This window comes from Danio rerio, chromosome 15, assembly GCF_052040795.2.
Source record: "Danio rerio strain M-AB ecotype USA chromosome 15, GRCz13ab, whole genome shotgun sequence".
In the NCBI taxonomy this organism is placed as follows: Eukaryota; Metazoa; Chordata; class Actinopteri; order Cypriniformes; family Danionidae; genus Danio; species Danio rerio.
In genome coordinates, this window is record NC_141035.1 from 45770001 (window position 1) to 45785628 (window position 15628).

Consider the following 15628-nt stretch of genomic DNA (forward strand, 5'->3'; position numbering starts at 1 on the left):
CTAATTTTATCTATTTTAATTAACATAACTCCCACATATCTGTTTTATTTGGGGAAAAACTGTTTGGAAGATTTTTTTTGTATTTTTAATGATGTATATTATGCCATATTTTTTATATTTGCCACAAAATTACTTTTAAAAACAGATTCTTTGATGAAAGATAAAAAGAAATATGAACTTGCATTAGGACACTATTTTTTTTTATAAATGAAAACCATTATAATTGAATATCTAATTTACCTTGTTTGCTTATTTAAAGCTTGATAGTAAAATCTAGATGTATTTTTAAAAATACAATATTTATTTTTATTTTATTTTTATGATTTTTAAAAAAATTTTTTTTACATTTGATTATTTATTATTATTTTTTTATAAAAAAGTTTATATATTTTTACATTTATTTATTTTTATTTAAAACAATTTTCATTTATTATTTAAAAATATTCAAATTTCAATTTGTATTTATTTTAATACCTTTTTTAAATATTATTTATTTTTATAAAAAAAAATAAGTAAATAACTAATTTAAATAAAGTATTTTAATATGTCATAAATCATTCTCAGTGTTGGTTAAAAATGATACTTACAAAATAATTTTACACTTTCTTTTTAAGATATTATTTAAGATTCAACAGCATGTTTTTTTTTCACCTGAAACCTGTTTTAATTAACATTCTGCTAGTTTATCTGTTTTATTTGGGGCAAAAAACACTTTGGAAGAAATTTTTTTTTGTATTTTAAATGTGATATATTTTTTATGTTGGCCACAAAATTACTTTTAAAAACAGATTTTTCTATGAAAGAGAAAAAGAAGTATGAACTTGCATAAGGGCACCATTTTTTATTAATGAAGACCTTTGCAAATTAATGTATAATTTAATATGTTTGCTTATTTAAAGCTTGATTGTAAAATCTGTATGTAATATAAATCACCATCCACTTTCATTGTGTGGAAATCAGAATCTTAGGAACATCTGAGGAGGGGAAAAAAAGCAGTATGAGATCTGAATGACATTACACTGAGTAAATGAGCTCAACCTTCTTTGCAAATCTTCAAATTTTAAAGGAACAGAGCAAAGAGTCGGAGGATCATAGACCATCACACTTTGAGTTATTCATGAGTTCTTGAGAATGGATGAGAGAGATATTTGTGGCTGAAAAGATGAACTTCTTGGCCTTCAATACAATGATGAGAGTGAATAATACATGACATCTGCAGGAACAGCTTCTGCGGATCTGATTCAGTGCACAAAACCGCTCAAATCATTTCTGAATATTTGATCTACTTTCACATATGCTGGTTGTCGGACTGAAATACTCTCATTGCTTTTGTATTGGCTTTCTAGAAGATGCATTGTGATGTAACAATAGACAGAATTGAGATTAAACACATTTCCATGCTAATATTAAAGCTTATTATACTATGAGGGCTACTGAAATCTCGATTCTTATTGGCTGATGAGCATTATGTTCTAACAACAAGTGATGCAACAAGATACCAGACAAGCAGTTTGGGAGACATCTGCGGCCGGAAGGTAATGATAATTATTTATATTGTTACAACAATACAATTACTGTACAACAATAGTTACTGTTTTTACATTACTGTGATGGTTATGGTAGGATAGGCATTAATAAAATACATTTGAATGGGTAATTTAATAAGTAATATGAATAATACTCTGCATAATTTATTTTTTACATTCCTGTAAGGGTTGGGTGTAAATAAAATACAATTAATGAGTAATTTAATTAATAATATAACAAATTTTTGTTAATTTTCGGCCGCAGCTGCATTTCTTTAGCAACAACCCAGTTTGTCTGTCTGCACCAAGTGCAATACAACATGACAGAAACATTTAAATAGCAGCCACTGCACTACTAACAAAATGGTTGGAAAGGCTTTTAATGTAATTAATACATATTAAACCTCTTTAACATCATAAGGCTACTGAGTGACTGATGTTGTCACAGTCCTGACTTTAATTTTCAAGGTCTGAGGTGATCTGCCACTGCTTTTAGTAGTATGTCGATGAATGTCACGTAAAATACTTTGGGAGCATTTAACACTGACAAAAGCACATAATCAGTACCTGAGGTTTTCACCACAGTTAGTGTGTAATCCACATTACATGTTTGTAAATGTCAAGCGTGTTAGTCAAAAAGATTTAATTGAATAAAAAGATGTCTTCAGGACCATGGACAGCCTCAACAAGAGACATACAGAGACCCAGATAATCTTTATTTCATAATACAAAATGCCAGAACAGAACATAGTGTACTAATATGAAGAATATTTTGTAGATATATATTTTTAAATAATAATACTGTACATATATTTTGTAAATATTTTAACTGCACTGCGTTGATTGCACTAACGATGATTGATAATATAGATTAGTATCACTGACATATTCAGTCAGTCATTCATTCATTCATTCATTCATTTTCTTTTTGGCTTTGTCCCTTTTAATAATCAGGGGTTGCTACAGCGGAATGAACCGGCAACTTATCCTGCATATGTTTTATGCGGATGCCCTTACAGCTGTAACAGATGACTGGGAAACATCCATACACTCTCATTCACACTTATACACTACGGACAATTTAGCTTACCCAATTCACCTGTACCGCATGTCTTTGGACATTTTTATTTTTTAAAAAAATTTTTTTAATTAATTAATTTATTTATTTATTTATTTTTATTCATTCATTCATTCATTTTCTTGTCAGCTTAGCCCCTTTATTAATCCGGGGTTGCCACAGCGGAATGACCTGCCAACTTATCCAGCACGTTTTTACGCAGCGGATGCCTTTCCAGCCACAACCCATCTCTGGGAAACATCCACACTCACATACACACTCATACACTAACGACAATTTTAGCCGAGGCTCGAACCAGCGACCCAGTGACCTTCTTGCTGTGAGGCGACAGCACTACCTACTGCGCCACTGCTTCACCTATTTATTTTTATGTATTCATTTATTATTTTATATTTATTATTTTTTTTAATTTGTTGTTATTTTTTATCATTTTATGATAATTATTATTTACTTATTAAATTTTTACATTTATTTAAAACTTTTAATTAATTTTTTTTTTGTTATTATTTTTTAAATATCTTGTCTTAATTTATTTATTACTTAATGTTTTTTCAAATATGTTTTATTTGTTTATTTTTATTTATTTGTTTTTTTTATTTAATTCAATTATTTATTTGAAAAATATATTTTGATTTCTTTTTTATTTTTAATATTTACTTGTTTTATTATTTATTTATTTTTACTTTTTATTATTTATCATTATTTTATTTCTTTTATTTTAATTAATTAATTAATTAATTATTTTTTAAATAATTTGTTCTTTGGATGTGGGGGAAACCAGAGCACCCCCCAGTTCAAAGACATGTGCTATAGTTTAATTAGGTAAGCTAAACTGTCTGTTGTGTATGTGTGTAAATGAGTGTATGGGTGTTTCCCAGTACTGGGTTGCGGCTGAAAGGGCATCCGCTGTGTAAAACAAATGCTGGATAAGTTGGTGGTTCATTCCGCTGTGACACGACTCCTGATGAATAAAGAGACTAAGCCGAAAAGAAAATGAATGAATAAATTAATGAATTAAATAATTAATTTAAAAAATGTCTTGAAAATTAAACATTTTTCAGTCAAACTCCACACAGAAACGCCAACTGAGCCGAGGTTCGAATCAGTGACCCAGCGACCTTGCTGTGAGGCGACAGCACTACCTACTGCGCCACTGCTTCACCTATTTATTTTTATTTATTAATTTATTATTTTATGATATTTATTATTTACTTATTAAATTTTTACATTTATTTAAAACTTAAATTAATTAATTATTTTTATTTATGTATTTATTATTTTTTAAATATCTTGTCTAAATTTATTTATTACTTAATGTTTTTTCAAATATGTTTTATTTGTTTATTTTTATTTATTTGTTTTTTTATTTAATTCAATTATTTAATTTAAAAATATATATTTTGATTTCTTTTTTATTTTTAATATTTACTTGTTTATTTATTTTTACTCATTATTATTATTTATCAGTATTTTATTTCTTTTATTTTTATTAATTAATAATTTTATTTTTTATTTTTGAATAATTTGTTCTTTGGACATGGGGGAAACCAGAGCACCCCCAGGGCATATAATTAAATAAATGTCTTGAAAATTGAACATTTTTCAGTCTTATTTTACTGAATGTTTATTTTCAGAAAATAAAAAAAGAGTTTAGCTTTAGTTTACAATATTAATTCTGACCCAAACTCTCGAAAACTCTTGCAACCGCTTAGTTTTCCGTCACCTTTTACCCACATTTTGGATTTGTTCATAAATCTGGCCTGAGAGTCAGTCGATCCACTGTTTGTTGCGCTTTCTAATCTCTCTCTCCTCTCACGGCTTCAGGCTTCTTTGTTTAGGTGAACGTCAAGATTATAAAACGGCCATCTACCAAATAATCTCCCATGATCTGCACTGGAATTTTCTGATGCTGGTTAACTGACTGCTTGCTTTTCTTGTTCAGGGTCAAGAGGCTTCGCCGACCGTCTCACAGGAGAAGAGCCAAAAGAAGAGGAGGAAGTGACTTCACAACTAGGTATGTGACGATATCAGATTGTCAAATAGTCATATGGGTGGTGCGGTGGCTCAGTGGTTAGCAATGTCGCCTCACAGCCAAAAGGTCTCTGGTTTGAGTCCTGGCTGGACTGGGATTTCACCACATGCCTAATCACAGCTCTTCCTCTTTCCTCTGTCAGGATGAGGCTGACGCAGGATTTGAGTCCAGCCGTGGTGCTTGTTTTCAGGCTGGTGGTTTGGCTGTATTCCCTCATCTCCTACCTGCCGTACCTGTTGCTGAGATCACCTGAGTCTCAGTCGCTGTCGGAGTGCTCGCGGAGGCTGAAGGCACGGTCGGTGAGCGGAGACCCTGCAGGACCGTATCGGGATGTGGCGGCGCTGAAGGGGCTGGAGATGTGTCTGCACCCCGGGATCAACACACTGGATCAGGTGTTCCAGTCCTCCGTCTCCCACTTTCCTAACAGTGACTGTCTGGGCACCAGAGAGTTGCTGAGCGAAGAGGACGAGACTCAAGAGGATGGAAAAGTCTTTAAGAAGGTGTGTACGAGCTGTAAGTCCACAGATCTGAAGCTCTGCAGAAGCCTCTCACATGGGTTTTAAGCTCCACAGGGTGCAATATAATGTTGTCACAATGTTGAATTTCGGTACCTATTCGTTTTTCGATAAAGTTCAAGCGCTGCTCAACAGAAATGACTGTGATTGATCTTGAAGATCATCAGTTCACCGCACTTCACCACTGTTCACCGAATGCAAACACAGATACAGGGACAATGGAGCATTTTAAAGCCGTGAAGATCAGCTGGTCTGTCTATGAGCTGACATACGAGTGATCCGCTGATGAATTGACTGATCTTCATGGCTTTAAAATGCTCCAGTGTCTGTGTATCTATGTTTTCACTCGGTTAACAGCGGTGAATTGCTGTAAACTGATGACCTTCACGACCAATCACAGTGATTTCTGTTGAGCAGTGCTCGACTGTTAGCAGGAAATGGATGTTTTTAAAATTTTAATACCGATTGGTACAGAAATTCCAGTATCGTGACAACACTAGTTCAATATACAGTACATGGCCGGGCTGCTATAGCCAAACCTTTGGTCAGTTGTGCCTATGCCAAATGTCGGTTTCAATAGTGCCAGCAGAAAAAAAAAAATTGGCTTGTGGACAATGTGAAACATGTGTTGTTCTTTGAAGAGTCCACCTTACGGTGAAGTCCAGAGTTACGGTGTGGAGAAGCCCCAAAGAAGCATACCACCCAGACTGTTGCATGCCCAGAGTGAAGCATGGGGGTGGATCAGTGATGGTTTGGGCTGCAGTATCATGGCATTCCCTAGGCCCAACACTTGTGCTCAATAGACGCAGATAATATTATAATTGGAATGCAACATACATTTTCATTTGGTCCTGTTTAGATATGCTGAAATAACAACATGCATTAGAATGTTCATCAGCCAATCAGAATCACTGCCAAGGACTCAAACATTCATCAAACATTGTATTCTGAAGGCGGTGCCATGTATCAGGATGTATTTCATATGAAAACAGAATATATACAAATGAAAAAGTCAGATTGGTAATAAGTAAAACTACACTATAGAGCAGTGGTCACCAAACTTGTTCCTGGAGGGCCGGTGTCCAGCAGATTCTAGCTCCAACCCTAATCAAACACACCTGAACAAGCTAATTAAGGTCTTACTAGGTATACTTGAAACACCCAGGCAGGTGTGTTGAGACATGCTGGAGCTAAACCCTGCAGGGACACCGGCCCTCCAGGAACCAGATTGGTGACCCCTGCTATAGAGCTAAGAAGCTCTAAAAAGCCAAAGTGCAAAAAAGTGTTACTGATTTTGGGGGTCACCAAATCAGAGACATCACTAACTTGGCAATTAAAGAGTCAAAATCCTGGATTAAAAAATAATAAATTGTAGTTTTGATCAGGACTGACGCCTGTTTCACACCGCAAGCGTGAGCAGCGCATATGTGGAGCACATCAGCAGCTGTTGCACAGATCAATCTATCTCTGTCTATTCTATCTAGTTACCGATCTATCGATCAATCCTTTTTTTTTTTATTTATATATATTTTTTTACTTTTCATCTGCACCAAGACCCGCAACAACTTCCTTCAATGCTGTTTCCTTAACCTGCAAGTCTTTATTTTACAAATGATAAAGATCCTAAAGAAATGTATGCTTCTCAAGCTCTACGAGGAGTGTCATTAAAGGTGCAGTAGGTGATTTGCCACAATGCTAGCCTGTTAGCATAAATCTCTGAAACACCGTCCCTCCCCTGCCGTCCGAAGCCACGCCTCCTGAAAACACAAGCGCACGTACCCTAAAGATGACAGCAGAATCCTCTCTCGTGTGTTGAGCTAAAGCATGGCCGGCATCGAGCACTCATTTCTAAGCCATACTTGCATGCAATTTCTGACCGAATATTCAGAGTAGCGGTAAACACCATAGGGTGCGCGTCACAGGTTGTCATTGATCAAAAATGAACCAATATGAATAGAAAACCATCTTAAGCTCAGTATAGCAGGCAGCTAGCTCTCTGCAACTCTCACATGGTCGCCCACTGAAGCTAAGCAGGGCTGCGCCCGGTCAGTACCTGGATGGGAGACCACATGGGAAAGCTGGGCTGCTGCCGGAAGTGGTGTTAGTGAGGCCAGCAGGGGGCGCCCAACCTGCGGTCTGTGTGGGTCCTAATGCCCCAGTATAGTGACGGGGACGCTATACTGCTCAGTGAGCACCGCCTTTCGGATGAGTTGTTAAACCGAGGTCCCGACTCTCTGTGGTCGTTATAAATCCCAGGATGTCCATCAAAAAGAGTAGGGGTTTAACCCTGGCATCCTGGCCAAATCTGCCCACTGGCCTCTGTCCATCATGGCCTCTCAACCATCCCCATATTCCAATTGGCTTCATCACTGTCTCCTCTCCACCAATCAGCTGGTGTGTGGTGTGCGGTCTGGCGCAAAATGGTGGATGCTGCACACTGGTGGTAGATAAGGAGACCAAAATTAGCCACCAGGTCTAGTGCCCCCCTATGGATTTAAAATGCCCCCTCAGTTCTGATATCCTGGCGCCGGGCCTGTCGATGCTGTAAAAGGACAATCTTTCACCAGAAGATTTCAGTGGCTGAACAACACTTCTGTGCATATAACCCATTCATAACAACCCAATCTACATCAGCTCTGCGTGACAAAAATAGTTTTAAAACAGAGCATTACCTGTCTAACAGAAATACTTCAGCCATGGTGTCGTCTAAAGTAACTTCAATGTTAATTCAGGATTTAAAAAAAGTTTCTATTCAGCATGTTTTTACCGCTCTCTCTTACTCTCTATCACTCTCGTGAGCGCGCAGCACGTGTTTGCACTAACGGCAGAGCTGCGTACAAACAGGTGCGCATTAGCTCAAATTTGCATTTGCTGACAGACAGTTTGAGCTACGTATCAGAATTATGGGAGATGTCGGCCCGACATTTTAATTGGACATGGATTTAAATTTAGCGAGGCAGTAGGTAGTGCTGTCGCTTCACAGCAAGAAGGTCGCTGGGTCGCTGGTTCGAACCTCGGCTCAGTTGGCGTTTCTGTGTGGAGTTTGCATGTTCTCCCTGCCTTCGCGTGGGTTTCCCCCGGGTGCTCCGGTTTCCCCCACAGTCCAAAGACATGCGGTACAGGTAAATTGGGTTAGCTAAATTGTCCGTAGTGTATGAGTGTGTGTGTGTGGATGTTTCCCAGAGATGGGTTGCTGCTGGAAGGGCATCCGCTGCGTTAAAAAAACTTGCTGGATAAGTTGGCGGTTCATTCCGCTGTGGCGACCCCGGATTAATAAAGGGACTAAGCCGACAAGAAAATGAATGAATGGATTTAAATTTGTTTTGTAGTTCGGGCCTAAATAAATATTTGTTGCTGTTTTTAATCGTTTAAGTTCATTTGTTTGACTATATGTGAATCAGTGGATATTATCACTGCATTTATTGGGTAAAACTGCTACTTTTTACTGTCATTCAATGCGTTTTTGGCCATTATCACTGCACTGTCCCTTTAATTGAGCATGAGCAACACGGCAAAAATAGTCCCAGCTCCGAAACTATCGCAACACTGCTGCTTCAACGACATTCCCGCCTCTCGCTGACGCACTGCTTCTACGTGCGGTATGAAAGCTCTAATATGTTAACATGGACGCCAAAAAACACGCACTACTCACGCTCTGCGCGCGCATTGCTCGCACTTGCGCTGTAAAACAGGCTTGAAAAAAATCTGATACATTTTTACAGCAGTATAATTTAATCAATGTTTTCATCCCCAAAATAACCACAGCCATATCACTCTGCAGCCCAAGACCAGTTACTCCCTGAAGCTAAGCAGGGCTGAGCCTGGTCAGTACCTGTATGGGAGACCACATGAGAAAACTAGGTTGCTGTTGGAAGTGATGTTAGTGAAGCCAGCAGGGGTCGCTCAACCGGTGTAAGTGAATTAAAGGGGACATTATACTATCAGTGAGCACCATCTTAGGGATGAGATGTTAAACTGAGGTCCTGACTTTATGAGAAGTGCCCCATCACCCACACCCCTCTCATGATTGTGAAGCACTTTGGGTGTTTGATCATACATGATGAATGCGCTTTATAAATGCACATTGCATTACGTAATGAAAGGTCAATACATTTGAACAATTCATAGGTTTTAATAAGTGGGATAATACTGGAGTTTCTGTGAGTCTACTGAGCATTATACATCATACTTCGCTTTCACAAGTTCAGAGTAAATCTGGTTTTCCTCATTAGGACCCTGTAAATCAGACGTGCAGCATGTGAGTGAATGATCTCTCTGGTCTGACGTTAATCCTCTTGTCCAGCTCATGTAGTAATAATATTCTCCTGTGTTTCTGCTGCTACTCAACTAAAGCCTCCAAACATGAGCTGCTGTTGTGTAAGATGAGAAGGGCTTGATTTTACACTACAAACAACACGCTGCGTGTTTGATTCTGCTTGGTTGTGTTGATTTTATGCTTTCATTGTTTAAGAGAGGGCTTTAATCTTACACTATTCTGATTGTTCTTTTAGTATTACAACGTACACTCATCGGCCACTTTATTAGGTACACCTCACTAGCACCGGCTTGGACCTCCTTCTGCCTTCAGAACTGCCTTAATCCTTCCTGGCATATATTCAACAAGATACTGGAAATATTCCTCAGATATTTTGGTCCATATTGACCTGATAGCATCACGCAGTTGCTATAGATTTGTCGGCCGAACATTACACCACCACCACCACCACCATCAGCCTGAATCATTAATTCAAGGCAGGATGGAGCCATGCTTTCATATTGTTGATGTCAAATTCTGACCATACTTGCATGCAATTTCTGACCGATTATTTAGAGTAGCGGTAAACACCATAGGGAGCACGTCACAGGTTGTCATTGTTCAAAAATGAACCAATATTAATATAAAACCATCTTAAGCTCAGTAAAGTAAGCTTGGTGGAATAGCGCTGTTTACTGATGTCTCAAGGTATACATGTTGTGTGTTCAGAGATGCTCTTCTGCAGTCCTCTGTTGTAACGAGTGCTTATTTGAGTTACTGTTGCTTTTCTATCAGCTGGAACTGGTCTGCCCATTTTCCTCTGACCTCTGGCATCAACAAGGCATTTGCACCCACACAGTGACAGAACTGCCGCTCACTGGATATTTTCTCTTTTTCTGACCTTTCTCTGTAAACCCTAGAGATGGTTTAGCATGAAAAGCCCAGTATATCAGAAGTTTCTGAAATAGACCAGCCAGTCTGGCACCAACAACCATGCCATGTTCAGAGTCACTTAAATCCCCTTTCTTTTCCATTCTGATGCTCGGTTTGAACTGCAGCAGATCTTCTTGACCATGTCTGCATGTCTAAATGCATTGAGTTGCTCTCATATGATTGGCTGATAAGGATTTTTTATTTAACGAGCAGTTGGACAGGTGTACCTAATAAAGTGGCCGATGAGCTATTCACAATGATTATCTGCACTTCAGTTGCATTTGCTTTTTCTCTATTGGGATCATTTTTTTTTTCTCTCTTCAGATTTTTTTGAAGTGCTCTTTTGTCTGTATCATAAAGATTATTTGTAAGTGACTTGACATTTTTTTGCTGATTAAAATAATCACAACACCCTCAATGAGGTTTATGAGTTGGCTATTAACTAATGATGCCTGTAAACACTGATTTAAATTGTAAAAAAAAAAACTGTAAAGCATGATTATTGCAGTTAAATAATAACAAAAATGAACAATATTGAAACATTTTTGCAACTTAAATTTTTATTAAATCTAAAATAAAATATAAAATGAACAAAAAATGTATAAATTCAAAAATAGATAAATGTAAACTTATGCAAACCGATGTTTGAAAAATAATAACCTCATACAAAAAAACAAGTAAAATATTTGAGTTTAGTTAGAGAGAGTTTACAATGTAATCTATACTGTGGCTTTAATAATAAGTTGACTTTTTGGCAGGGAAATTAGATCAAAATAACTTTAAAATGTGTAATAAGTACATCTTTATGTAATAATATTTAATACATGTAATGCATATAATACTCAGTGCATATAATTGTCAAATAATAATGTCCAATAGGTGGAGCTGTTGATTCATGACAGTAAAATCCTGTCCAATTGCAAGGGAAAGTTGATGAAAGACTAAACAGATGCAGGTCTCATTATTTTCTAACAAATAAACCTTTTGAAACCCTTTGTGTTCGTCTCTGTAGGTGATTCTGGGAGAGTATCGCTGGATGTCATATGAGCAGGTTTTTAAAGAAGTGAATGCTTTTGGAAGCGGTTTGGCTGCTCTTGGACAGAAACCAATGAAAAACATTGCCATCTTCTGCGAGACGAGAGCTGAGTGGATCATAGCAGCGCAGGCCTGCTTCATGTACAACTTCCCACGTGAGTCACACACTTGTACACACTTTATAACACCCTAGGCTCCTATTTGGCGTTCTTAAAGGGATAGTTCACTCAAAATGAAAATTCATTCATTCATTTATTTTTCTTTGGCTTAGTCTCTTTATTCATCAGCGGTCTCCACAGTGGAATGAACTGCCAACTTAACCAGTGTATGTTTTACACAGCGGATGCCCTTCCAGCTGCAACCCAGTACTGGGAAACATCCATACACACTCATTCACACTCATACACTACGGCCTATTTAGTTTATTCAATTCACCTTTAGCACCATCGTGTCGCCTAATAAAAATTCACTCATGCTCAATTTTATGAGTTTCTTTTTTCTGTTGAACACAAATGAAAATATTCTAAGGAAAGCTGAAATCCTGAAACCACTGTAAAAAATAAATAGATTTTTATAGGAAGGTTTCCAGCATTATTCAAAATATCTTCTTTATTGTTTTATACAAGGAAGAAAAGGTTTGAAACAAGTGAAGGATGATTTTTTGGATGAACTATCCCTTTAAATTGCTGTGTGGTTTCTTGAAAGACTCAGTACGTGGATTGCAAACATATAGATACATTCTTAAAGCAACAGTGCATCCAAAATATACATTTATTAACATTCATGTCATCCCGAAACTTTTTTTGATGGAATACATTTTGATAAATGTTGCTAACCAAGCAACTTTGGTTTCCATTAACATCCGTCATATGAACAAAAATACAATGTAGTGTGCAGGGTTCATACAGGTGCCTGAAATCCTTGAAAATGCTTGAATTTTAAGCTAACGTTTTCAAGGAATGTAATTATTTTGCTTTCATAATATTTTATCTCACTAAACAGGTAATAATTAGTGGTGTAACAGATCAGAAATCTCACCGTTTGGATCACGGGTTTTTTTTTGGTCACGGATCAGACCTCTTTTGGATCAGCCAAATAGAAGGAGACGAATGTCATTTGCTTTCTACTTATTACAGAAACAGCACAGCAAGACACTTTTGGTTTTAACAAACAAAACTTAGAAGCTGTAATTTTATTTAAAATACATTCATTCCATTCATTTTCTTGTCGGCTTAGTCCCTTTATTAATCTGGGGTCGCCACAGCAGAATGAACCGCCAACTTATCCAGCAAGTTTTTACGCAGCGGATGCCCTTCCAACCGCAACCCATCTCTGGGAAACATCCACACATACACACTCATACACTACGGACAATTTAGCCTACCCAATTCACCTGTACCGCATGTCTTTGGACTGTGGGGGAAACCAGAGCACCCGGAGGAAACCCACGCGAACACAGGGAAAACATGCAAACTCCACACAGAAACACCAACTGAGCCGGGGATCAAACCAGCGACCCAGCGACGTTCTTGTTGTGAGGCGAATGTGCTTCCCACTGCGCCACTGCATCGCCCTATTTAAAATACAATGAAGAAATAATCAGCTGAATAAAAATAAATTTTAAATTATTCAGTATTGTGAAAAATTCACTGTTACTACTACGGTTGCTGATAATGCTAAATGCTAACATTTATAATTTGTACAACCCATATTTATTTTTAGTCTCATTATTAATAAATGATTCTGTTGTTCACTCTTAAATTTTCATGTTTCATTGCCAGATGTGTCATCTTTGAAGAATTATTAGTGGCATATTTCTGATGGCTAAATATTTTTATCTAAATGACAAACTGTTCTCTCAATATTTCTGTGTTATTTGACTGTTTGTAACTTCATAACGAACTCAAAACTCTAAAAACTGAATCTCTTTCTTGATTTCTTTCGTTTTTAAGCACAAGTTTGAATGCAGCGATTCGAAGGATTAGTAAATGCATGCAAATCACCATCATTTATAATTTGTTGCGTGTGTGGTTCAACCAAATCCAGCTAAAACCAGCCTGACCAGCCTGGTTTAAGCTGGATATAGCTGGTTTTGGCTGGGCTCCCAGCTTGGCTAGGCTGGTCAAGCTGGTTTTAGCTGGTCATCTCCCAGCCTGACCAGCTAAGACCAGGCTGGAAATGGCTGGAAACCATCCTGGAAGTGGCCAAAACCCCTCTAAAACCAGCCTGGTCGACCAGCTAAAATCAGCCAACCAGCCTAGGCTGGTTTAAGCTGGATTTTTCAGCAGGGATGCTAGAACCCGCCTTTAAGCATGCTCGACATCGTAAATTGTATGGCAAGTGTAAACGCATAAATTGGATATGTGTCACACTTAAAACACCGTGTAAACAGACAGGCAAATAAATCAGATATAGGCAACAAATCGGAATTGGGTATCAAGACCTGACAGTGTAAACGGGGCCTTAGACTTTGGATAAGGTGTTAGAACTCTGAATGGAAATCATTAAGAGCTAAAAACATTTGGTTACTAGGGGTGTCACGGTTTCGATTTTTAATCGAAATCGATCAAAATTTATGCTCAATTTCGATTATCGAATCAAAAAATAGAATCGTCGATGCTGCCACGCCCCCATGTCAGCTTGGCTTGCCAAGCGGTAAAAAAACAGGCTTGTTGAAGTGCTTGTTAAACTGCAGAAGCAGGAGACCCGTCGAGAGAACTTAAACCCTCTCCTCTTTCAATGAAGTCGTCGGTGTGTAAGCATTTTGGATTTCCAGTGAGTTATGTTGACAACGTTCGTGTTGTCGACAAAAAAAACACAGTTTTGCAAGCTCTGCTATGTACGTATTACGTACAGTTCGTCCGATAGACAACACCGGCATCGCGATCCTCCGCCCGCCCCTGTTGCAAATCCGCTCGCGAAAAGTTCACACTCAGGCCCTGTTTACACTGTCTTTGTTTTTAAATGGCATTTTAGAACGACAACGATTTGACATCCACAGTGGCGTGTGGCATTTCTGAGCTGCCCTCCTTCCTCTCTACCTCTGAAAATGCACATCACGTGACCACACAGACACAGACGCACATACAGCCTTGCGCTCGAGACAGCAGGTCCAGGCAGTCAGAGGACTGCTTCAATCTTTCACTCACTTGTACTTTGTCATTTTAGCGCACACCTCAGATACTGTTGGCTGGTTCCTGTTGGTTGTGCGTCTTTTTTACCGACGCCATTATAACGACACAGATCACTGCCTATTCACGAGTCCCACAGAAAAAGTGATTGACAGGTGGTAATTATGTGTGTATCTTGCCTTTATTCATTTACTGTATGATTTGTTTATGGGTAAAACAAAGACCATGCAGGTCAGGGAGTTTAAACGGTAGGCTACGAATAATTAATTGGTCATTAATTAATTAATTAATTATTCATAATCGAAAATCGAATCGTGCCTTCAGAATCGAAAATGTAATCGAATAGAGGATTTGGAGGATCGTCACACCCTTATTGGTTACTGATGATCTTTAAAATACCAGAATCTGAATATTCAGAATTATTATTTTTGTATGGACTGTCTCTTTAATATCTCTAAAAACATCAAAGCATAAAACATATTATAGTTCTAGCAACAACAACAAAACCCTAGCATTGTTACACTCTTTTTTTTTTTTTTGATGGAAACATGCAGCTTGTCGTATTTTGGTTCAGTGATACCAGATTTTCAGACCTGAAACTGCAGACTGCAATCTGTTGTTATGGAACGCTCTGGAAAATCTCTTACTGCTCACACTTATGCAAATCTCCAGCCAGATTTGTTCCATATTTATGTGTTTATGACACACATGTGGCTAATACAGAGGATTGTGTGTGTGTATGTGTTTGGTATGGAGGTCAGATTGTACTCATTGCACTGCTGTTATATAAACGTGTCATCCTCTTCCCCACCTCCTCCTCTTCCTTTTCTTTCTCATTGCTTGTCTTCATCTTTCTTTTCCCCCTCATCCTCTTTAATGTGTCTGTTGGCGACGTGATGTTTTCGCAGATCTGGGGTCTCCATGGCATAAACACGCACATATGCATACATTTGCTTGAGTGAATCTCATTGAACCTATTAGTTATATGTCCAATTCATTCCAAAACCAAAGGAAAAAATCATGGTGCATATCAATCATCTCCAAAAGTCGTGGATCAGTGGGTCGTGTACATGTATTTACTTGTTGGGACAGTAAATGTAATGTGAGAACATCAAAACTGTAA

General features: G+C 37.7%; 1 protein-coding gene across 4 annotated transcripts in view; it reads left to right on the forward strand.

Annotated features, from left to right (window-relative positions):
* acsl3a (acyl-CoA synthetase long chain family member 3a) overlaps positions 1 to 15628 on the forward strand; it is an 84356-nt gene that overhangs the window by 8879 nt on the left and 59849 nt on the right. For 3 of the 4 annotated variants that reach the window (XR_015508731.1, XR_015508732.1, XM_087283181.1), the window contains exons 2-4: positions 4547 to 4618; positions 4779 to 5136; positions 11352 to 11529. Coding sequence is in view for 2 of the 4 variants with exons in the window: in XM_087283181.1 (XP_087139307.1) it covers positions 4780 to 5136; positions 11352 to 11529 (535 nt within the window). In the remaining 2 variants the exon portion in view is untranslated. Of the gene's footprint in view, positions 1 to 4546; positions 4619 to 4778; positions 5137 to 11351; positions 11530 to 15628 lie in introns of those variants that run through there. The other variant, NM_001045128.1, reaches the window with a different exon arrangement.